Raw genomic sequence first — 26315 nt, 5'->3', positions numbered from 1 at the left:
ACTGTAGCACTCAACACTTTGATGAACATTGTTACTCAGCTGATAGAGTTGTACCCTTCCTGATGACTTGTCGTACAGAACTTGTAAGTCGCTTTGGATAAAAGCGTCAGCTAAATGACTAAATGTAAATGTAAATGTATTATCACTTTCAGTATGAACAAAATTGGATTGGATTTTTTTTGTATATTATAATACAGACCACATCATATCTATATCTGTAAATATTGGTTATTAGCCATAACAGAAAATGGGTTATCTGTGTCTGCCAAAAGTTTCATATCAGTGCATCCCATCATGCATCAGGGAAAAGGTTGTTAATAAACGTATAGCTGACAGAAATATTACATATTTCTTTATGTAATCAATAGGTACCCCCCCCAACTCAACAAGTTGATAAGTCGAGTACAGTATATGCAAACCAATCAGTCACTATGCTCGAATATAAAGTGCATTCCAGCTGGGTAGACTGACACCCAACAGCTTGCCTGGGAGGAAGCGTCAGAAAACCCCATCCAGGCTTCTCCCCCAGCACTAGCATTACTCACATCATCCTCTCACCAGCAGCCCTTCTCTCAAACCCTCTCCTCCAGCCTCATCATTGCCCAGCTCTAGCTCTCCATCTCTCCCAACCCCCTTCTCCCCATTCTCTCAGCTCCACGGCCAGTCATGCCCCAAACCCAGGACATAATTAAAGTTAAGACTTAGCCCCTGCAGGGATCTATTGGTAATTGCGGTAGTTAACCTATTGGAACTACAAACTATTTTATGTCTATAAAAGGAAGGAACAAGAACGTTAAGAGGCCGCTCGTGTCTTATAAATTAGAGATTCTGCTGACAACTAAGCTAACAGGCTCATTGCTTTAAAGTTTAGACCATTGGTATGGTCACGTTGGTAAGTGGTAAACATTTGTGTTAACTGTGTTTAAGGCTAAGATTGTGCAAGGCACACGCAACAGAGAACTAACGTTGTTTCTCTTTTTTCTGTCGAGAACCCAGAGAGGGTTGTTTGGTGTTGCTTCACATCAGACTGCTAGGCAGTGAAATGAGAAGTGTGCACACATTTATTTACTGATATATTATGTGGTAATGTGACTGTATTGTACTTTGCTATAAATGATTATAACATTTTTTACAGGATTTTACCTTTTTATTTTCTGAATTGGCAGCTTGCAAAGCTATGCTTTCGGAGCAGCTTCCCCAACATGGCCAATGATAAGAAAGCTGATAAGTGGGAGAGAGAGAGAGAGAGAGAGAGAGAGAGAGAGAGAGGAGAGAGAGAGAGAGAGAGAGAGAGAGAGAGAGAGAGAGAGAGAGAGAGAGAGAGAGAGAGAGAGAGAGAGAGAGAGAGAGAGAGAGAGATGGGTATATCCAGTGGTGGAAAGTAACTATGTATTTTTACTCAAGTACTTAACTACAAATGTGAGGTACTTCACTACATTTAAAATCAAATATTGTACTTTTTACTCCACTATATTAATCTGAATCCATCAGTCACTAGTTACTTTGAAGAATAATTAAGATTATGTACTTTAAAATGTGAAGCCTGCCAAATTCAAGAGGACATAATCAGAGCCAGCATAACTGGACCACATACCACTTAACCATACCATACCATACCATACCATACCATACCATACCACATAACCTTTAGAGATCAATGGTTCGAGATTTGAACGCTCCCAAGCACTGGAATTATCTCCTCTTGTGACATTATCAGAGGACACTGAATCCTTGTGTTGTGTTAATTAGAGCTCAATGCAATGATGAGCTGTAAATAGCACAACACTACTTCAGGACTCATTAACTCTCAATAACTGTTAAGCTAAATTAATGTGTGCAAAACAGTTTAGAGCTTTGGGATATGAGTGAGATTATGTGCAAATACATTTGCATAGTTTTTCGGTGAGGTGCCCCTTTAAATTGAATGGACTTTTACTAGTACTATATACATATATAAATGAATTGTGTACTTCCACCACTGGATAGGCTATATCTATGTTAAGTGTATCACTTACTGCATTACATCTAACTATCAGATACCAATTATCTGTTTGTTTATTAGTTTAATGTGCCAAACAGAAGCCTTTAGATTATGTTAAAGGTGCTGTAGATAACATTCAGGCACTAGATGTCGCACTAGATCACCAGCATGTAATTTATCTAATCAGGTGCATTTCAAGTGGGGAAATGGGAAGTAGGGAGGGGATAAATGCACACAGCATGTAAACAACAACATTCATTTTGGACCCACACATTTTTTTTTAAATGATAAATCCATTATCAATGAAAAATATTTTTTATTTGGGGGGGGAAAGCAATACTTTTATTCCACACATTTGTAAAAGATTTGTGGATGTATTATTATTATTATTATTATTATTATTATTATTATTATTATTATTATTATTATTATTATTATTATTATTATTATTTTTTTTTTTTTTTTTTTTTTATTGATCTTTTTCCCCCTCCTTTTTCCTCTGATTTTCTCCCATCTCAATGTTAGTCGTTATGCCAATTCCCAATCCCCTTCCTGGTCGCTGCACACTTACCCCCCACAGTCGGTCTGGGAGAGTGGAGGTTATCACGTGCTTCCTCCGACACACGTCTAGCCAATCAACCGCTTCTTTTCACCTGGCAGCGCGGATTCTCACTGAGAGGGCGTAGCGTGTGGAAGGATCACACTATCCCACTTAGATCCTATCCGTGCTTAGCAGGCGCCCCGACCGAACTGTAGGAGTCGCTGTTTACAACGACCCGGACCCACCCCGCCAGCTTCTCCCACCCTCTAATACTGCCAATTGTATTAGTGTGAACGGCCAGCCAAGCTGGTGACAACCCCGGAGCTGTGAGCTGAATTCGAACAGGCGAATCCTAGCGTCTCCAGGGTTGGTGACGAACGCAATCTCTGCTACGCCACCTGACCGCCCTTTATTATTATTATTATTATTATTATTATTATTATTATTATTATTATTATTATTATTATTATTATTATTATTATAATATATATATATTTATTAAATCAAATGATTACTCTACATATAAATGTTATCTGTATACCTTTAACTCTTCTCAGAAGTATTAGAATATGTGAACTCTTCTTAGAAGTATATTATCAATATTAACTCTTCTTAGAAGTATATCATTAATATGTTAACTCTTCTCAGAAGTATTAAAATATGTTAACTCTTCTTAGAAGTATATTATTCAAATGTTAACTCTTAGAAGTATTGGCATATGTTAATTATTCTTAGAAGTATATAATTATTATGTTAACTCTTCTCAGAAGTAATAGACTATGTTGACCTTTCTTAGAAGTATATTATTAATATTTTAACTCTTCTTAGGAGTATATTGTTCATGTTAACTCTTGAGTCTTCTCAGAAGTGTATGTTAACTCTTCTCAGATGTATTATGTATATTAGCAACCAGTTTATGCACTTGGTTACATTAAAGCACAATGCATCTGGATTATGATCTTGTTTAAAGAGCTGTCAAAACTGTTAATTTAGCCTTGAAATGTATCCTCTTATCATCTTATGGGCCAAATAAATAGTTAGAAATAGAAAGACATTCCTTTCATTGTTCTCCTCTATAGTGTCTGTGGATTATGACATTAAGAGCTCACATGAGAAGACAAGAGAAGAGAAAAGAAGAAGGCTGCGTATTTTTTTTAATTTTCTTTTGTTGTTTTACCTTGCCCTTTATCCACGAAACTAGTGATGGTGTTGGCCAAGCCTGCCTCGTGCAGAACACTGCTGTTGAGTTCTCCGGTGGAGAGCGACCAGTACAAGGACAGCATGTAGTCATGGGGGATCACGAGCGGCTGCTTGTGGTGCGACTCCCGTTCACTGAGTTTACCATGATATGCCTTATTGGCTGTCCGCTGGGCCACCGGTGCCGCGAGATGCTGCTTTTGCACACCGGTGGTTTTGTGAGGAGCTCCCGCGCGTAATGGAGCCACTGCCGCCGATCTAGCAACGCCACCAGCAGGTCTCCCGGTGTTTTTACCCAGTAAAGCACCACCGGCGCCTCCAATGCCCGCAGCTCCAGTTCCTTTACCCGATGTGTGTCCGCTAAGAGCCACGGGAGCGTGCGCTTTATGATGAGCATCCCCACCGTGGAGCCAAGAGCGCGCAGCCTCTCTGCGTCCTAACCCGCCGGTCCGTTCCCTCTGCGGCTGCAGCTGAGCCCGGTTCGCGGTTGTTGCTGCCCCGCCGCCGCGCTGTAAAAACGACGAGGACGCAGACCTGCTTTTAATAACAGTTGCCTCGCCTTTGATTAACGGGGGGCCCGTACGAATGCGAGTGATCCTCGCTGGATTTCCCGGTGATGGTTTCCAGGTCCCAGCCGCAGTCGACACCGATAACGCCCTGCCAGTGGGCAGTGTCAACCCGCCAGGTCCTCCCACAGTTCCCCGGGCCCGGGCTTGATCACCTGCTCCACCCCCGCGCTCTGCTGCCTCTGACCCCCGCCGGTGGCTTTCGGTCGGGTCGGTCCGGCTGATTGAGGCGCGGACAGGATCCAGGTAAATAAGAGTCCAACAGCCCAGTAGAAGAGGGAGACGGCTCAGAACTTTCATCCTAAAGTCCTCTTGCCTTTTGCAAAGCTGTCATTGTAATAAATAAGAAATTGCACTTATTTAATTGATCTGCCTGGCTAGATAAAGGGGAGAAAGATGTTGGTTCAAAATGTCCATCCTCTGATCTTCCCGTGCGCTCTGTCCAGGGAGAAATGCACGCTGGTTTTTCTCGTTTGAAATGAGCAATGAACATGAACAAGTTTGTAAAAACGGATAAGATGTGGACCAAAATTGAGTACAGCTCTGTGGTAAAGAAATAACCCTTTCGAAACTTGACTCTCTAATCCGTTATCTAAAAGAACCATAGTGGCGGAGAGATCCTGTTCTTGCTCCCCACTTCGCCAAGGCAGACGTCCCGCGGAAAAGCTTTTTCGGATGGAGCAGAGAAAAGTGGACTTGCCTTAAACACGCCACATTACTATTCTGCAGGCTATCTTGTAAGAGACTTGTTTAAATCCCACTTTTTCCAAGAGAGGGGAAGAATGGCGTAATGCTGCTGCCGCGGTTTCTTTTTTCCCCCTTCAAGGTTTGAACCCCGTCCAGTGAAAATATTTCACTCACACACAAACCTGCAGGTGCTCGAAAAAATCCTCCAACAAACCTGAACTCAGGAATTGGAAACGGAATTCCAGCGCAAAGCTGTTTTAATTACGCCGTGATGTCATGCTGTCCAAACTCATTTAACTGCAATATTTCTTCTCAAATCGTCCTCCCTCTTTCCACCAATGACTCACTCATGCTGCTGCCGCACAAAATGGCACTACCCCCCCCCCCCCCCCCCCCAAAAGCTTAGCATTATGTCATCTGAAGTGAGCAGTTTTTCAAGGCTTTCGCTTTCTGCAAACAATGGGGTGAGAAGGGCAGGGATGTCAGGATGGCCAAGTACTCCTAGAGTTATAGCCAGGCTAGCCAGCTCTCTCCCTGGTAACACACACACACACACACACACACACACACACACACAACACACACACACACACACACACACACACACACGCAAACACACACACACACACATTGACTATTGTCTTTTTTCGTTGTCTTTTTACTTTTGCCTTTTGTGCATATACATTACGTCTTTTCCTTTTGGAATATAATATAATATGCATGTCTACTATGCTGGATGTATTCAAGTTTTGCAGTGACACAGGCGTACAAAGAGAAAGGCACGTGTACATTCAAAGTAGCACAGCAATGTTTCACTCTGGTCAAGACAATGTTAGCCAGGCTTCAAAGTCCAATATGAAGGTTCACGGTTATGTGCCTTGCTCAAGGGCAATGGCCCTTTTGTCATCAGAGATGTATAGTCAATGACAGCAACCCCTCCCTGGCCCTCCGGTTTCCTAACTCACACCATATAGGCCTGCAGGGTTCTAATCATCATCTATTTAGATGCATTACCATAAAAAGCAAGAATAGACCCTGCAATTATGTACATCATAAGTGAAGAGAATGGATGTTGGAACTTGTGAGTGGCAGGGTTAAGGAGCAGGGACTCTAATCCCCATTGGACCCTGTTCACCTGGGTAACTGACCTAATGACGATGTTACTGACTGAAATATAGGTTTTAAATCTGATGTCATTGTGCAATCGCTGCGACAGTGAATGGTGTGATATGTGATATCATTAATGTACTTAGCATCTCATTTGGTGTGTACTTTATAAATGTACAACCAGACTTTGAACCTGAGTAAGAGAAGTCTTGGACTTTTCCCTTCTCTACATCCAGCTCAAGACTATAGCGACGGAGGACAAGGGGTTTGAGCTTTGACTCTAAAACCCTTTGCCAGTTTAATTTATAATGCCACGATGTGAGCCAGCTTCTCTGGTGTCATAAATTTAGTTAAGACTGAGCTTTAGGAATAATTAGAAGCCAAAAGCAAGCAAAGGTTCAACTTTTTGAGATTTGGCAGGCAGGCCGGTCTCCGGTGGTGTAACAAGAGCTGCTGTTTTTCTATGTTTAGAGTGTGTATTTCTCTCTCTCTCTCTCTCTCTCTCTCTCTCTCTCTCTCTCTCTCTCTCTCTCTCTCTCTCTCTCTCTCTCTCTCTCTCTCTTCTCTCTCTCTCCCTCTCTCTCTCTCTCTCTCTCTCACACCCCCCCCCCCCCCCCCTCCGGGCACAAGTTCTGCCCACTTATCAGCCTTCTCTCTCTCTGTCTCTTACACACGTGCATGTGCATGCCAGGCTTCTCGGGGTGGGGCATGATGGATGAACCGAGGTGATTGGATATATGAGCCTGTCAGTGATGGCACATGAAGTCGGCATGATCCAATCCATTCAACTAAACGGCTAAAAGGCATATAAGAAGGAGTAACTAACTCAATAACAACAGCACTTAAGATGCAATGATAGTTATGGCTTTATGTCTGATTTTACGGTGGAAGCTGAAGCAGAAAGCATTTAAAATATCTGTTCCATAACTGGTTCTATAATGGTTTACTCAACTATTGTCCATCTGAGAAGGATTTTCTACTGGGAGCCTGGTGTAGAAGATCCCCCACCTATATTCAGTATCTCATCATCTACCCCACACACACACACACACACACACACCACCACACACACACACACACACACACACCACACACACACACACACACACACACATACATTGCCTGAACTGTCTCTGTTGCAAAGCATTGGGCAGAGCAGTGGTGGTCATGTGTGAAGATGCAGTTCCTGTATCTAAGGAACCAAGGAACCTTACAGTAAATGTGTATGTGTGTGTGTGTGTGTGTGTGTGTGTGTGTGTGTGTGTGTGTGTGTGTGTGTGTGTGTGTGTGTGTGTGTGTGTGTGTGTGTGTGTGTGTGTGTGTGTGTGTGTGTGTGTGTGTACTGGTTTGGCTCAGGGTAACACAGACACCTAAGACACAGACACCTAAACACATGTACTCCGGACACAGACATAAGCACTCCTACGCTGAGTGTGCACGCACACACACACACACACACACACACACACACACACACACACACACACACACACACACACACACACACACACACACACACACCACACACACACACACACACACACACACTCACACGGTGTGTAAAAACCTCAGCATTGCCTTGGCCCATCAGTTTCTCTTTTAGAAAAAGGCGAGCGCAGCAGATTGTGAGACCAACTGTCGGCGGTGTGTATACACTGTCCTCAGATGTCTGAGGAGATGTGGTTTACCTAGCGCAGCCCCGGCCCGTGCGGCATACGCTACTGGGAGAACATTGCCTTCAGTTGCATTTACACCAGAACAAAAGAACAGATTTTTGCATGCCTGTCGAAAAATGGAAAAACAATGTGGAATGTGGTTTGTCCATGTTAAGAGCACTCATATGCCGTATTACATATTGGGTGACTAGGAAATACATTCTTTGCATATCCCCCTGAGACACACTTACTTCTATGCCCACATGCGACTGGAGTGCAGGCTCAGCCATGTGCAGCACTTTTGGGGCAGGTTGCGATTGACCATATTCACACGGTGGAGCAAAATGCCCAGAGCGAAATGGCCTCATTAACAGGGATGGACTCATTAGCTGCGGTTACATGGACAATATTTCCCCAACCCGATTTAAATCATTCAGATTGGACGTTTCAAATCAACTGGATGCTAAATAAACTGAACAGTGTTTACATGGCCCAAAGCATGTAATCAGAATATGACTTGTTCAACGTGCCCAGAAAGACCCTGCCTACACCCTGCACTCATAACCTATTCTTCTGTTTATTAACTCAATCAGCGCCAGACCCAAGGATAGTCGGGTTATCTCGCCATGCGTTGAGGGGCAGGACCCCCGAAAACCCTAGTATAGTTGGGTTTTCATCGTTATTTCTTTCATTCGATATTTTTATTAATTTCTCTCACACGGATCTCTGGGTTACCATAGGGAACCACTCTGAGATTGTTAGAGTGCAATACCGGCCGCATCCTGATAGGTGGCAGTATCGCCCACCCTTCTAAACCTTTTCTTCACACCCGGTGTTACGTTTAATTCACTCCGGGCGCAGTTTTCTTGGACAGGCGAGTCTAGTGGTTCACTCGATGGCATTGAAATGTGTCCAATGCCCCCGATGCATGTGTTGTGGTGGATTATGTTGGTGACACGATGGACACCAATACTGGAAATCGCTATCAGACAATTGGAATATTCTTTTTGGGGTACCTCCTAGTGAAGGCAAGGACTATATGACATCAATCCTGCTTTGATCCAACCATGATTTCACATTGATCGTTGCGACCTTATGTAACATACTCCTGAACGTATGCCGTTGGTGACAATCAAAGAATAAAAAAACGACCCCCCCCCCCCCCCCCTTTCATGCATTCATGATGAAACATAATACCTATTATATAAATTGTATTTGGAAATAGTAGCGTGTCCAGGTGAGCAACGCCAACGCGTTTAGTCAAATTCACTTATTCCTCCATAGCGCCGTTTTATGGAATTAGCCAGGATCACTCTGAAACTATACTTATATTCACCACGGTATAACACGCGAACGTATACATGACATTTTTTTTATTTTTCACACATTGAACGATGGATAGTTTATGTCAAATGAGCCATAGTATTGTATCCATAGCTATAATATAGAATATAGATATAGCCAGCAGGAACTAAGATGGGCTAGGCCTCTGGCGCTGAAAGAGTTAGGAAAGAATCACAGACACTCAAAAACTGCCCAGCACATAATTCTGATAGTTCTGTGCATTATGTTGAAACTCGTTGTTTCAAGTCTTTCAATCTTGCTCATCCCAAGCCGGTCCCCCAGTCGGTCCCCCAGTCTTCATTTGGATAGCACAGCAGGATAGAAGAACAAGTTGGACATTCACTTCACAGACTGACCATCAAGGCATTCAATTATCCTTTTAGCTAAATGCTAAGCTTCCAACAAAGACAGCCATGCACGGAAAGGTTTTGTTTTGGAATTTTAACAGAAACCCCTTCACGTCAGCTTAAATGTTACCCCTACTTGGGGCAAACATGCGCAGAAAGAATATATTTATTCCAACCAGAGAGAAATGATTGGATCAAGTGGTCAACATGGTTATTAGGTGCTAATATTTTCCTATTGAACGGATTATCAAAGGTGTACACCGGCCCTCTCAACCTGATTAAAAAGTCCTTCCAATTGGGCCTGATCGAGTCGGTCTCTTCCAATTGAGGTGGTTACATGAGGCATTTTTATTCTGGATATTATTCTGATTATTAGTGGAATATTAGGGTCCATGTAAACACAGCTATTGGCAGTTGCAGGGTTTGAACATTAAGTATGACTTTCCAGTCACGGGATGGCCTGTCAAACCACCAGTCTACCCAGCTGCCTGGCATGGCAGATCTGTGCCATGAGGGGTTTAAAATCAGGTTTGTCAGCAGGTTCCAGGTGGATCAGCAGATGCCAACTATATCCTTGCGTGTGCACGTTGTGCACTTGAATCTGACTCAATATCGCATTTCTCTTTCTCCAAAATGCCTAAAAAAAGAGAAACAATCTTTTAAAAAGTCAGATTTTTCTGCGTCTGTGTAAATGCAGCCTTTGTGTGAATGTGCCACTGTGCTTGCTCGTCCGCCAGGCTCCGGGCATTGCCATGCAACGACAATAATATAGCTTGGCGGGGGGATTGTGGTTGTGTAGGCTACACTGCCACTATTGACACAGTCAGGGGTGACAGACGGTTGAAAAACCACACGGGGAGAGAGCCTCTGCCATGAGGTTAGACCAATAAAATAAAGAGTCAATTTGTTACCAGTCAACCCTCTTCCATAACGTTGAGGCGGCGCTTGGAGACATGGTCGCTGTCGCTGACACAGTCTGGAAATCTGCCTGTTTATATAAAACATGACACAGAGGGGAAAAAGACTTGGTTTAGATTTTGGGAAATTATATAGAAAGTTCAGAGAGGTTTTTATTTCTTTTTCTTTCGTCTTTGATACCGTCATAACTTTCAATGGAAACTGAAAGAATAACTATAACCTGTACACACACACACACACACATAGACACACACACACACACACACACACACACACCACACACACAAGAATTACATTTAGTTAATTAATTTAATTTATTTAAATTCTCTGAAGATTATCACGGGCAGACCCTAATTTCCAATAATATTTCCGATAATGATAACATGACTAAACTAAACAAAAAACTAAGATAAACCTGACAATAAGACACAAATATTAACATTCGTTAAAACAACTCCTAGTTAAAACATTTACATTAAAAAACAAGTGTCCCAATGTTATCCCAGTAAATAATTAGCCTAATAAATAAAAATTAAAATTAAAATTAAGATAGTCATGTTGCATTGAATCTGTGTGGCTATAATTAATATTGAAACTGCATTTAAAAACGTATCAAGTATCAACGTATCAAAATATATGTGCAGGATAAAGACAAAGCACTGTTGTTTCCATACTGATGCCCCTGCATGTTTGAAGTCTACAGTGGCTTTTGAGACCCATAGATCCCATAGAGACTTTAGACTTGTCTTTCGACTTCATTTCATTGCAACCACCTTTGGTACTTTCTAGGACAGGAGGAACAGAGGGGAAACATCATGGCGAACAGGTCGCGTTGAAGTCGCTGGTGAAGTGTTGCCCTTCAGAACCCATACAACTGTCCCTTGTTGTCCCTGTACTCACCATTCCCTTGAGCAGCCTCATCCCATCTGCTCAGAGTTAGGTGTGTGTGTGTGTGTGTGTGTGTGTGTGTGTGTGTGTGTGTGTGTGTGTGTGTGTGTGTGTGTGTGTGTGTGTGTGTGTGTGTGTGTGTGTGTGTGTGTGTGTGTGTGTGTGTGTGTGTGTGTGTGTGTGTGTGTGTGTGTGTGTGTGTGTGTGTGTGTGTGTGTGTGTGTGTGTGTGTGTGTGTGTGTGTGTGTGTGTGTGTGTGTGTGTGTGTGTGTGTGTGTGTGTGTGTGTGTGTGTGTGTGTGTGTGCGTGCGTGCGTGCGTGCGTGCGTGCGTGCGTGCGTGCGTGCGTGCGTGCGTGCGTGCGTGCGTGCGTGCGTGCGTGCGTGCGTGCGTGCGTGCGTGCGTGCGTGCGTGCGTGCGTGCGTGCGTGCGTGCGTGCGTGCGTGCGTGCGTGCGTGCGTGCGTGCGTGCGTGCGTGCGTGCGTGCGTGAGTGTGTTCCTGCGTGTGTGTGTTCCTGGGCTTGTTTTTGTCAAGCCTTTGGTAGCAGCAATGTACTGGGAAGTGCTTTCAAAATGAAATCTTTTGTCTATTGCAGATTACCTGCCTGTTTCAATGTTTCAAACTGTAATGAGAAACATAATCTACAGTATTGCTCAATCTTTGGGAAATAACCTGATATCTTTTGATCTATCCATGGAGTATGAAGTCAAACAAACGATTTATTCCAATTGACAATGTTTGTGTCTATAATCAGTGTGATGGGAAGAGCTTGGATCAAGGAGGGCCTGGTCAGTTGTCGTGCTGCAGACCTCTTTTACAGCTGGGGGTCAATTCATATTGTAAAATGTTCAGACATTTCACTTAGTCAAATGGGGGGAGGCATGGAGTGTGATGCCCCTTAATGAATATAAAGGAGGAACATCATTCACATCTTTTCACGTGACACTTCCACCAAAGCTGACGGCTGGAGAGGTGTTGTAAAGGTATACAGATGTAGGGGTATTCATACACATGTAGAGGGGTACAGATGTAGTGGTATTCATACACATGTAGAGGTACGTATGTAGGGGTATTCATACACATGTAGAGGGGTACAGATGTAGTGGTATTCATATTCATACACATGTAGAGGTACAGATGTAGTGGTATTCATACACATGTAGAGGGGTACAGATGTAGTGGTATTCATACACATGTAGAGGTACAGATGTAAAACTGGCGCTGCTCTGATGGCTGCCTTTCTGATCGCTCCGACGAGACTGTGCTTTATTTTGTTAATTTTTATAGTATTAGGAGTTTTATTTGCACCAACTGTTGGTGCATTATATGTGTATGACCGTCAGTCAATCATTGACATTGGATTAAGAAAAACTTACCGTTTGGATTGCTCTCTGGATCGGATCGCTGAACAGCAGAAATGGCCCGCCGAGATCCTTTGTTATGCCGGCCATGGCCAAGACCAGGAGAAGCCGCCGCGAAGACGAGGAAAGAGAGCCGGGGTCCGGAACAGACTGAGGTCCAAACGACACAGAACCACATTGCCCAGCATATTGTTGGCCAATGTGCAATCGATAGGAAACAAATTGGACGACATCAGAGCAAGGATCCAATTCCAGAGGGACATTCGGGATTGTAACGTCCTCTGTTTCACAGAAACTTGGCTGAGTCCAGATGTCCCGAATCATGCAATAGAACCGGCAGACCATTTCTTCGTTCTCCGCAAAGACCGGACGGCATTAGAGTCACTAAAGACGAGAGGAGGCGGCATTGCCTTCATGATAAACAAGGAGTGATGCGATTTAGGCAACACAAAGGAACTGTCTAACCACTGCTCCCCAGACCTGGAGTTTATCACGATAAAATGTCGACCCTTCTTCCTCCCAAGAGAGTTAACGTCCATCATCCTCATCGGAGTGTACATTCCACCACACGCGAACACTGGGGTCGCACTTTCAAAACTTCACGACGAGGTAAACAAACTCCAGGCAGCTAATGTTGACGCTGCCATTTTGGTCTTGGGGGATTTCAACAGCGCGCGTCTTAAAACGGTGCTGCCGAATTTCTATCAGCATGTGACCTGTCCCACCAGAGGCGAGAACATATTAGACCATGTATACTCGCAATTTAAGAATGGGTACAAGTCACAGGCTCTTAGTCCATTCGGTAAAAGCGATCACGCCGCCATTTTTCTTTTGCCTAAGTACAAACAGAGTCTCAAGCGAACGCCGGTGGTCTCGCGAGAGGTTAAGCGTTGGGCCGTGACGTCAGTGGAGTCACTCCAAGCAGTGCTGGGAAGCACAGAATGGAGTGTATTCCGTGATAACACAGCCAATATTAACGAATACACCGAAACGGTGATTGACTATGTCTGTACTCAGGTAGAAGTAATAATCCCCACCACCAAAATTAATATCTACCCAAATCAAAAGCCCTGGGTAGACAAATCCGTCCGTGAGGCTCTGAAAGTGCGCACATCAGCATACAACACCGGGCTGGTGACAGGCAACATGGAAGAACACAAGATGGCAAGATACAACGTCAGGAGAGCAGTAATAGAGGCAAAACGGCGTTACAGGGATAAAGTTGAACTTCAGTTTGAACAGGCTGACTCTAGAGGCATGTGGCAGGGCCTCAGAACAATGACAGACTACAAAGGAACCCCCCTCAAACTGAACAGTGACATCTCCTTAGCAAATGATCTCAACTCCTTCTATGCGAGGTTTGAGGCTGTGAATAACAACACCAGCCTACAAACCACGGCAATGGGGGGGGGGGGGGTCTGCTGATGGAGACTCAGTGTTCAGGGTAACAGAGCATGAGGTGAGACGGATCTTTAAAAAAGTGGATATCAGGAAGGCAGCAGGACCGGACGGCATCCCCGGCCGCGTCCTAAAAGTCTGTGCCGACCAACTGGCCCCGGTATTCACTGACATCTTCAACCTGTCCTTGGAACAGGCCGTCATCCCCACCTGTCTGAAGAAGTCCACCATCATCCCTGTACCCAAAAAATCTACGCCCGCTTGCCTCAACGACTACCGCCCTGTAGCCCTCACCTCCATAGCCATGAAGTGCTTTGAGAAGCTAGTGAAGGGCTACATCTGTTCCTCCCTCCCCATCAACCTGGACCCTCTGCAATTTGCATATCGCCCCAACAGGTCCACGGAGGACGCCATAGCCCATGTGCTGCACACAGCAGCATCACATCTGGACAAGAGGCAGGGGAACTATGTGAGAATGCTGTTCATCGACTACAGCTCAGCATTCAATACCATAGTCCCCTCCAAACTCATAGCCAAGCTCAGGGACCTGGGCTTGAACTATGACCTGTGCCAGTGGGTCCTGGACTTCCTGACGGGCAGACCCCAGGTGGTAAGAGCCGGCAACTGCACCTCCTCATCCATCACGCTCAACATAGGGGCCCCCCAGGGCTGTGTTCTGAGCCCCCTCCTCTACTCCCTGTACACACATGACTGCGTAGCACAGCGGAACAACAACACCATCATCAAATTTGCTGATGACACAGTAGTGGTGGGCCTGATCTCTGCCAACGACGAAAGGGCCTACCTGGAAGAGGTAGAGAACCTGTCACAGTGGTGTCAGGAGAACTGCCTCTCCCTGAACGTCAGCAAAACAAAAGAGATGATTGTGGACTTCAGGAGGTCGGGGATCAAGGACTACAGCCCCCTCAGCATCGACGGGGCACCAGTTGAGAGAGTGAACAGTTTCAAGTACCTCGGAGCCCACATATCCGAGGACTTGACATGGACCACACACATTGACAGTGTTGTGAAGAAGGCACGACAACGCCTCTACTTCCTCAGGCGCCTAAGGAAGTTCCAAGTCAGTCAGAAGATCCTTAGGAACTTCTACTCATGTACAATAGAGAGCATCCTGACCGGCAACATCACCTCCTGGTTTGGGAATAGCACTGCACAAGACCGTAGCAGACTACAAAGAGTGACACGTTCAGCCGAACGCACAATTAGAGGGGGGCTTCCCAACCTCCAGAACATTTACAACAAGCGGTGCAAGGGGAAGGCTAAGAGAATTATTAAGGACTCGAGCCACCCGAACAACTGCCTCTTTGAACTGCTGCCGTCAGGCAAGCGATACCGGAGTCTTATGGCGAGCACAGAAAGACTCAGAAGGAGCTTCTATCCCCAGGCCATCAGGCTGCTAAACGAACAATAATCGCTAAACGAACAATAATCACTATGCAACAACCATCAAATGCACACAGCACACACACCCACACGCACACACTCACTCAAACAAACAACACACTGCAGCACCCACTCTCCACACTTTAGATCACACAAACACACTTACACTTTATATTTATTGATAAAGGATTTGCACTACAACTCGTACACCTACTGTGAATTGTACCTAAACTGCACCTCGTCCATTTATGCCTTGCACTATATAGTATTGTATATTAGTACACTGCACAGTATTGTATATTGTATGGTAACTACGTCTACGAACATTGTACATATGTCTAAACTGAACACTGTGACCTCTTTTTTTACTTCAAATTTTTACTATGTCTTTATTTCATACTTATCTTGTCATGCACAGTCTCTGGAGCGCAACAGTAAGAAGCATTTTGTACAAAAGTATTCTGTACTTCTGTATGACAACTATTAAAGAAACTTGAAACTTGAACTTGGTATTCATACACATGTAGAGGTACATATGTAGGGGTATTCATACACATGTAGAGGGGTACAGATGTAGTGGTATTCATACACATGTAGAGGTACATATGTAGGGGTATTCATACACATGTAGAGGGGTACAGATGTAGTGGTATTCATATTCATACACATGTAGAGGTACAGATGTAGTGGTATTCATACACATGTAGAGGTACAGATGTAGGGGTATTCATACACATGTAGAGGTACAGATGTAGTGGTATTCATACACATGTAGAGGGGTACAGATGTAGTGGTATTCATACACATGTAGAGGTACATATGTAGGGGTATTCATACACATGTAGAGGGGTACAGATGTAGTGGTATTCATATTCATACACATGTAGAGGTACAGCTGTAGTGGTATTCATACACATGTAGAGGGGTACAGATGTAGTGGTATTCATACACACGTAGAGGTACATATATGGTAAAGGAAGTTACTGCCTTTTGCCTTTGTGGTGAAGTGTAGTGCATCTATCTTTCAGAGGACATGAACTTCTGAAAAGATCTTGTGAAATGACGTGGTCCTAACCCACTCTCTGCTGTTCCAAAATGCTTCAAAGTGCAAGTTTCGCTGCCTGATCTCCCTGTTGCTCTACTTATCCATCTTCTTTATCTTTATTTCCCTTTTCCTGTCAGCCCATTTCTATGAACTCTCCCCTCTTCCAAAATGCTGATCAGACTCAGATTCTGGCTCTATTTCTCTTTCTTTCTTTCTTTCTTTCTTTCTTTCTTTCTTTCTTTCTTTCTTTCTTTCTTTCTTTCTTTCTTTCTTTCTTTCTTTCTTTCTTTCTTTCTTTCTTTCTTTCTTTCTTTCTTTCTTTCTTTCTCTCTTTCTTTCCCTTTCTCTCTCTCTCTCTCTCTCTCTCTCTCTCTCTCTCTCTCTCTCTCTCTCTCTCTCTCTCTCTCTCTCTCTCTCTCTCTCTCTCTCTCTCTCTCTCTCTCTATCTCTCTCTCTCTCGACAACAGATGACAGCCTTTTAAATTATAGTGAACCACTGAAAATGAATATTAAAAATGCACTGCATCAAGAGTAAAAGGTTTGTTTATGTTGGTTTTGTTTGTAGGTAAAACAGACCTACTATATATTCTGATATATGGTGTGTTAACACATTCGGGGCCGGCCACGTATAAATCCGTGTTTCGAATCCAACGGTTGAGGACCAACCACGGACATGTCCGTGGCAAGGTTGTTTTGGCTTTTATTCCATTGTATTAACCTACTCGATGTCACCGAGCTGCACTGCAGATCTACCCTCCTCTTCGAATTCTGAAAAGTGCATTACCGGCCAGATCCTCTTAGGGGCGCTGTCTCGATAATGCAGTGTGCCCTGTGGCAGAACGGTGCACTCTTTTTTTGACTTTCAATGGAGTTTCCAGTTAGCTGGATTCTGGATGTGCAGCATAGTAGCTTGGAATACCTTTTGCGACGCCGAATTCACTTTGCAGTAAAGGAATATATCATCAGCCAATGGACATATCGATCTACCAGATGGCGATCGATAACTGAGAAATGCTTTTGGGGATCCAACCGGCCCACGGTAAGATCTTTTTCCCGTAAATTACATGCTGATCAGGGCTTGTTTTGATAGCCACCCGATCAGCGAATGAGGCTAATGAGGCTAACGCGGTTATTGGTAATCAATAATCAGAAACGACGTCCCCCGCCCCCCCCTCCCCGCTTTCATGCATTCGTGGTGGACCATCATACCGATCATATGCAGTTTGAGTTTTAATTGTAGCTTCTGTATATCCGAAATGCCATTGGATTTAACATTAGTAGCTATTAGCCCTGTATCTCGCATTCCAGGAAATATCCCAGCCGAAATCCCTTATAACGCTTATATTCAAGACGCTATAAAATGAGAACGTATTGATGAAAAAATTATTTCCTTAAGCCATTTTGAAGGGACGGTTTATGGTCTCAATTGACAATGAGAATGGACAGATAGCAATACTATAAAGTATAGATTTAGCTCTACAAACAGCCCCACGGACTATGCAAGTCTGTTTAGAAATGCTGGCCGTCTACAGTGATTTTAGACGGATCCAAATGGCCATGATGAAAGCAGAGACATAATGGGGACATGGGTCACTGTGGTAGTTTCAACAATAATAATAATAATAATAATAATAATAATAATAATAATAATAATAATAATAATAATAATAATAATAATAATAATAATGATGATGATGATGATGATGATGATGATGATGATGATGATGATGATGATGATGATGATGATGATGATGATGATGATGATGATGATGATGATGATGATGATGATGATGATGATGATGATGATGATGATGATGATGATAATAATAATAATAATAATAATAATAATAATAATAATAATAATAATAATAATAATAATAATAATAATAATAATAATAATAATAATATTAAATGTGAAAATAGTGGCTTTACACTAAGGGCAGTAGTAGTGAAGTGAGGGGGGTAGTAGTGAAACAACTGTAACACAAACACACACGGATGGATGGGGGCGTAGGAGAAGGCAATGGAGAAGAGATGGGTCTTGAGGTGGGATTGGAAAACGTCGAGGGACTCAGAATCTCTACTGTCTTGGGGGAGTTCCAGAGCCTGGGAGTTCCAGAGCCTGGGAGTTCCAGAGCCTGGGAGCTGCCCTGGAGAAGAGCTCTGTCCCCAAAGCTGCATAGGTTGGACTTGGGGGTGGGAGAGAAGGGTTGGTGGTTCCGAGGGACCGAGAGGGCCGGCATGGGGACAAATCCATAACACTGAAGATGGTGGCAACAACAAAACTACTTGGGTAGGGAAAATAATTAAATGTGATTTTATGTTGAGTAAAATAAAAATTTACTGTATCCTGAGGTGAAATGTGAGTTTTAAAGATGTTTAATGTCAATCACAAAATCACGAAAGTGTGGGAATCACACAGTGAGTGGTTGTCATGGTAACTAAGGATTCTACACAAAATGTTGCTTTTCTGACCAAATTAACCATTCTGGGTTGTTGTTAATTTACCAGTGACTTCAGATATGAAAGAATAAAGTTCAGAGACACTTATTTTCCAGCTAAACGCATCGAGAGAGTATATGAATATACCCCACATGTTTATGGTCAAAGAAAATCGTGCACACACAAACGCACACAAGATAAAGACAAATCAAGTACTTTGAAAGTATTTTTTTTTTGCATTCAAGTAAACAGTTACGACCCACTATTCCATCCCAGTCTGTCTGCCTCACAAACCTCATCCCTGGTCCTTGTCCTGTCATGTGGTTTGGGGCTCAGTAATTGACTTCAAACTGAACCCAGAGCAGTTGACTGCGTTTGACCAGATGCTCCTCCAGTGCCCCCTTTAGGCTAACACAAGCCAGAGTCCCTCTGTGGAACAAATTGAGAACATCACAACCGTGCGGAGGAGTTTACAGGTTGCAGGTGGGCCAAACAATGTGACATGGATCACTGCTAAAGTCTGTTTATTGGTTTCTTCAGCGCTCACAGAAACCTCTCAGGCCAAACAGATTCCGTGACACGACAGAGAGAGAGAGAGAGAGAGAGAGAGAGAGAGAGAGAGAGAGAGAGAGAGAGAGAGAGAGAGAGAGAGAGAGAGAGAGAGAGAGAGAGAGAGAGAGAGAGAGAGAGAGACTGGTGGGTGGAAGCTTACAGTATGGCTGAAACATGGAAATAGTGACAGGTTTGGATGTTAGCTGAACTATAAACCTTTCATCTAACCTTCAGAATAGGTGCGGAACAGGGTAACCTTTCTCGTGGTGTATTCATACATTCTTTCTTTCTTCCAAAACATCAGTTTTTTATCCTTCAAACCCATACAATTGATTTGGTATTTTGGTGTGTGTGTGTGTGTGTGTGTGTGTGTGTGTGTGTGTGTGTGTGTGTGTGTGTGTGTGTGTGTGTGTGTGTGTGTGTGTGTGTGTGTGTGTGTGTGTGTGTGTAGAGCTGCCGCGATAACCGCATTACCGCGGTATCGCTGTTGCATCACGCTCACCGCAGAGTTAGGCTGAATACCGCGTCACCGCTGTTTTTTATCATAATAATAAAGTTGGCTTGCGGCTTGCGGCTCTGCAGATATACCCTACTCGGTTCCAAGCGACCCTATTGGGTAGAAGTGGTACCAGAAAAGTCATGGAAACATTGCAGACCACTGACTGGTCAGAAGAGAGACGCGTCACACTTTGTAGCCTCAGTCTGAACAAAAACAGAACGCCGGCGCCGCCATCTTTACTGCCTCGCTAAGGATGCATTTCGTTCAGGATTTGTTTGCGACAGAACCAAGCAATAAACAAAAAAGAATGGATTCACTGTGTATTCTGCCTTATTTATTGATGAAACAAAACCGACATCAACCCAATTTACCACCGAGCGGAGAGTTTAGTGTCACAACAAGATCGCTGATGTGTTAAGTTTGTTGTTGTTAATACTACCGTCAGCCGATATACACGAGAGGTAACGTTAAACCCGGGTTTGCTTGGTAGAATACACAATGAGAGGTAACGTTAGCTTTGGCAGAATAGACGCAACGAGAGTCTGGTTAATGTTGTTATTGATTGATTGATTGATTGATTGATTGAAACCAGGGGAGGAAACTAACTTTTTGGCTTACCAGCCAACTGGCGAGTATCTGATTTTTTTTACCAGCCAAACAGATTTTTTACCAGACAAAAAAAATTGCTAATTGTGATAATTACTTCTTTGTATGTCAAGCCGCGTCAATGTTGTGTATGCATCTGGGTAGGCACACTGTGCCTTTAAGACAGCACGGTGGTCTTACGACAGTGCTGTGAAGTACCGTCAAGTGTTGTGGTAACGTCAGTTGGGTTGGTGTGCTGTTGTGCACAGTGCATTGGTTGAGCTAGCCCCTTTCGTGACTGCGATGTGCAAGCCAGGGGCTTTTGAGCATGAAATAAAATGTCTAACCTTACGTCGTAGTCCGGTGCTTTTTTGGAAACATTATAGTCATAACAGATACACCTAGCTGGCTGCTTTGAGCACACGGGGCTAACGTTAGCTAGCAAGCAGCTATAGCTAAAACGCTAACTAGAAGCTAACCACTGTATACAGTTCCAGTAGACAACATTACACCTCTGTGATTTAAATGTGTCCTTAGTAACTTATACTCGAGGGTTGTACTAGGGTTGGATGCAGTTCCCCGTTGGTCAGTCTGTCTGTTTTCCATCTTCTGCTGTGTTTAACGTTATCTGTTTGCGAGTGCTCCTGATGGCTAGCCTAGTACCGCGGGACTTTTATTATTATATGTCCGCGGGTTGGCCAGTACTGCGCAAACGTTTATTAAACATTATATGTCCGCGGGTGGTCTTGTGCAGTGCTCTCGTGGCACTGTCAATGTCAACTAAAGCGAACACTCAGAAGACGCGCACCGTTTGCCAGTGCAGTGATTGCAGAATGTTTTATTTTTTTATATACTCGCCAGCAGGGGAGGAAACTAACTTTTTGGCTTACCAGCCAACTGGCGGGTATCTGATTTTTTTTACCAGCCAAACGTAAAAAATACTAGCATTTGGCCAGTAAAGTGGACTAATTTCCTCCCCTGATTGAAACTGTGTTAAACTCTGGCTTGCTGCAAGCCCTCGGACATCTATGCCCACGGAGCTTTCAGTGTACACCGAGCGGCCCCGCCTGCATCCCCGATTCCCCACACGGAGTAGTACCTGGCTGCAGTGGAAAAGGAACGAAGTACCAGGTGCCTAAAGCGGGTCAAGTCGAGTAGGTACTATGCAGTGGAAAATCGCCATTAGACTAGAGGCAGGCTATAAGAGTAGACTACTAAAAAAAAAAAAAATGCATTCAAACTTTTTTTTTTTTTGTGCGCACTGTGCGGTAATTACCGCGGCGGTAGGAAATATTTCGCAAATTCGTGCGGTAAGGAAAATATCAATACCGCGGCAGCTCTATGTGTGTGTGTGTGTGTGTGTGTGTGTGTGTGTGTGTGTGTGTTTGTGTGTGTGTGTGTGTGTGTGAGAGAGAGTGAGTCTCTGGGATGGGGGTTTCTGTCACTCAAATGTTAATGACATTAGAACTGGTGTGTGACCTGGCTGATGAAATCAGGTCCCTTCGTGGTCAGCCAGTATTGATTGGTGTGAGATTCCTTGGTCGTTTGTGAAGTCTGGTGATCTTTGTAATTTACATGTTTGGCTGTTCTGCGTCTTTAACTTTAGTAACTAGATCATGCTATAATAATTAGCTGTTAATGTCTAATAACTAGGGATGTCCTGATAGAATTTTTTGGCTCCTGATCCGATCCCGATCATGTGATTTTGAGTATCTGCCGATACTGATCTTTCCCGATCTGATCTTTCACATTAGTAACCGATTTGATGAATTTTTGTCAGAAACTGGCGAAGCGAGACAAGCCCCTATGTTGCCTCAATAGCCCCTCGAGCGCGGTGGCTCACATTACATTCACCCTGAGCCCCTGAGAATGTGCTTCATACGAGAAATATTCAAAGTTTCAATGTGTTTTTACATTAGTATACATTCACAATGTTCGACTTACGTAATGATTTGTTCCATTTTGGTCTGAAACGCCGACGATAATCCTCACAAAGCGAATGTTGACGTTATCCAGGTGAACGTTAACGAAAGGTTATGACTATAACCTAGTTATATGAGTACTGGCTGAGCGTCTCGCTCTTCGCCATACTGAGATATACCCCTATCTCCAGTACCTACTGTACTTCATTAACGAAAACAATGCACCCATGCACTTGACCAGGCCCCGCCCCAGTGTCCCCCTATAAGACACCGGACATGGTCATACTCGCCCTTCCTTGGGAAAAAGTTTCCATCATAGAAAACCAAACCAAGGGACCTCAGGGCGCGCTAAGAGCGAGACGCTCAGCCAGTACTCATATAACTAGGTTATAGTCATAACCTTTCATTATATAGCCTACTGGCCTCGCCTCTCGCTCTTCGCCATACTGAGATATGGGGCAGAGCAGACGTGTGGCCCGACAAATGTACCCCCTGAGGACCTGCAAGCCCTACCACCAGGGGGGAGGGGAGTCCCGTCCACCTGCCCTTCCTAGTGAAGAGGGGGCGGCAGTCAACTCCACCAAAGTGCGAAAAAAGAGGGAACTAGAGACCCCTAAAAATGCACAGCACAGGCGGGACCACGTGTGACACATCACCCCGTGGCACACACCCACACACCCCAGCTAACCCATGAAAGGCGGGACGCAGGGGAGGTCACAGACCTCAGAACCGCCTGGGAGACAGAACCCCCAGTCATGTCCATGAGGTAAAACCTAACGAAGGGACCCGGGGAGGACCAAGAGGCCGCAGCACAGATGTCCTCCACCAAGGCCCCCCCTAACAAGGCGGCAGAGGCCGCCACTCCATGAGTGGAGTGCGCCCTGACACCCCCAGGGGGGCCAGTCCAGCCAACGTGTAGCAAAGGGCAATGCCCTCGCACAACCAATGTGACAGGCGCTGTTTGGACAGTGCCTTACCACCGCGAGAGCCACCGTAACAAACAAAGAGCTGATCGGTAGCCCTAAAGTCCTGAGTCCGACTGAGGTAAACCCCCAAAGCCCGGACGGGACACGACAGGTGAAGGCTCGCCTCTAACTCACCAGCGTGAGGAGGCGGATGAAATGCCTGAACCACAATATCCCTGGAGCGAAAAGAGCTCCGGATATTTTTTGGCACGAAGACTGGATTAGGCCTCAGAGTTGCACCGCTATTGAATAGACAAGCACTCAGGCCGCACCGAGAGAGCACACAGCTCACCCACGCGCTTAGCGGAGGTGATGGCCGGCAAGAATGCAGTCTTGAAGACAGCTGTTCCAAAGACGCCTGCTCAAGAGGCTCAAACGGGGCCTCAGACAACTGGCCGAGGACCAGTTGGAGGTCCCAACTCAGAGACAGAGAACGTTCCACCGGCTTAAGATGCCGAGCGACAGGCAGGAAACGCTTCACAAGAGGGTGGCTGAACAACATAACGCCCTCAACCCCACATGACAAGAGGATATAGCCACGGCATATACCCTCACCGTCGAAGCCGACAGTCTACCCAAAATATACTGAAGGAAGGAAAGGACAGCGTCCAGGGGGCAGGACACCGGGTCCAAGCCCCCCACTCTACACCACTCTTGGAAAATACGCCACCTACCCGCATAAGCCGTGGTAGAGGACGGAGCGTGCACGTGCCGGATAGCGTTAACCACAGAATAGCCAAGACGCATCCCCACCAATTCACACTGACAGCAGCCAAGCCTAGAGGCTGCCCCAGAACAGGAAGGCAGAACAGAGTTCCGTGTGCCTGAGAGAGGGCCCGCGGTGACCAAGGAACAGGCCACGGCGGGGCCACACAGAGCTGAATCAGGGCCGGGGACCAAACAGCTGAGCCCCGGCCCGGCACGACCAGGACCAAGTCCCGCGCTCCCGACGTACCCGCCCCAACAGCTGAGCTATCAGGTGTAAGGGGGGGGGAAAGCGTACAGAATCCCGGACGGGCACGGAATCGGTCCCAGACCTATGTCTGGACGTAATCCCCACCCGTCAGGGTGAGGACCGCCCCGCGACATCACACCTGCACCCACATTCACCCTGCCGGGGATGTGGAGAGCCCTCAGGCTGCGCAGATGGAGAAACGCCCATAGCCAGCCGACCGCCGCCCGGTGCAGACGGGGGGAGCGTACTCCTCCCTGTCTGTCGATATACGACGCTGACGTCGTGTTGTTGCTGCTGGTGACTCTGACAATAGGGTCTGTACCAAACCTGAAAACGGGTGGGGTTGTGTAAACACAAGTCCCCGCCTCAGCGTCCTCTCCATCCACCTCGACATATGGCACTGCTGCAGCCATATGTGATGATAATCCCAAGCGCACCCGCCGCCACTTGGCGCTGGTCCGCCAGAAACCGTAAATAGGCGGCCCGGTCCCGCCCGCTGTGCGTAGCCAACCCTGGACCCGCTAACCGCGCGAGCAGAGCGTTCCGTGGAGTCGGGACATCCAAGGGGGGACCCCGACAGAAAGGGCCGGTTTGATACGGGAGAAGCTGACATCATACTAGGTGACAAAAGCTCCCCCACTGAACACCCCTCCAGCATGGACAGCTGAGGAATTGTTCTACAGCTAGACATGCAAGGTGTGAGGCCCCCACACTGCCCGATAGGGTGGGTTCCTACACACCATAGCCCTGCAGTGATATTAGTACCACCCAAATCACGCGCGCCTGCCAGACCACTGCCGGTCTTCCGGGAGTAGGAGGCACTAACGTGATACCCGGCCTGGCGAAGGCGAGGTCGGGGGAACCCGCACTGTTTGCCTCAAGAGGTCTCGAGCCCCCCTGCTGACAACCTTTGTAGTTGACAGACGTAACACCAGGCTCAACCAAACACAGACGCAGAACGTGTGGCGTGGGGGCCGCTAGACAGCACAACATTCTCATGAACAGACCCAGTTTCAGCCATCAACTGGGTGTCAGCCCCTGTCCCCATGAGAAGCGAAACGTGGGGCCGCTTGCTCTTCATTGAAGACACGCGACCCGCAACCAAAGGAAACAAATCAGAGCCCTTATCCCGCTGGTGTTGGGTGGGGGAGTGACCGGAGAGCGAGCTGCACACAGCTAGACGGCGACAGTTTTTTAGGGCGTGCTCATCTAATGTAGCCGATCCCTCGGCCTTGCGGTCACCTGTTGACGTTGTGCCCAGGGTACCTCAGGCGGGGGAAACAGGCTGGTTGAGGGCCTCGCCACAGCCGCTGGCGAGCCCGTGCTCTCACCTCTGGCTGCGCGGTGTGAGGCGGTGTGGGGCCTAGGTCAAATACCGCCTGCGCTCCTGCGGAAAGACCAAAGTCCCTCTGCGGAGAGGGGGAGGAGGGAAAAAACGTCTCACCCCCTCAAAGGGAGACTAATCCAACCAAGATGTCTGTAAACAAGCGTTGACAGCATCCTAGCCCTCCCTGCGGTTATAGCTTGCGGCTAGGTCAAAGCTAATAACGTCAAAACCTTGCGCGATGTTTCAACGCCGGCTGGCCTTCAAGGCGCCGTCACCCGACATCATTTTTGACAGAAAAAACTGCAATTTGAACAATGTTACTAATCGCTGCTAATTCTATACCGTGGCGGTATAGGCTTAACAGCCCACCAGCCACCCGCCGGGCCGACTCACCTCATGGCGTCGGCCGGGCGGGGCACTGTTCCAACATGCCAGAGGCAAGGGACTGATGCCACCTGCTTCACAAGCACGGAGCACCAGTGGTGGTTGCAACCAGCAACCTCCACTGTGGTGTGCACCCATGAAGGGGTAAATGAATAAATGAACTAAAACTCCACCAACACACTGCAGAATGGGCTAGCCCATACACACAATGTTAAGGGGATGCAGACCAGAGAAACACCAGTCCT

General features: G+C 45.7%; 1 protein-coding gene across 1 annotated transcript in view; it reads right to left on the bottom strand.

The window, feature by feature from the left end:
• gdf5 (growth differentiation factor 5) overlaps nucleotides 1-5169 on the bottom strand; it is a 24803-nt gene extending 19634 nt beyond the window's left edge. Inside the window, exon 1 of the mRNA XM_084316515.1 lies at nucleotides 3700-5169. Within this exon, the coding sequence (XP_084172641.1) occupies nucleotides 3700-4585 (886 nt within the window). The 5' untranslated portion in view covers nucleotides 4586-5169. The remainder of the gene's footprint in view (nucleotides 1-3699) is intronic.
• Nucleotides 5170-26315: the final 21146 nt, after the last annotated feature.

This window comes from Notolepis coatsorum (genome assembly GCF_963971535.1).
Source record: "Notolepis coatsorum genome assembly, chromosome: 6".
NCBI classification, from domain to species: domain Eukaryota; kingdom Metazoa; phylum Chordata; class Actinopteri; order Aulopiformes; family Paralepididae; genus Notolepis; species Notolepis coatsorum.
Note: the sequence above shows the minus strand (reverse complement) of the source record. Positions and strands in the feature narration are given on the sequence as shown.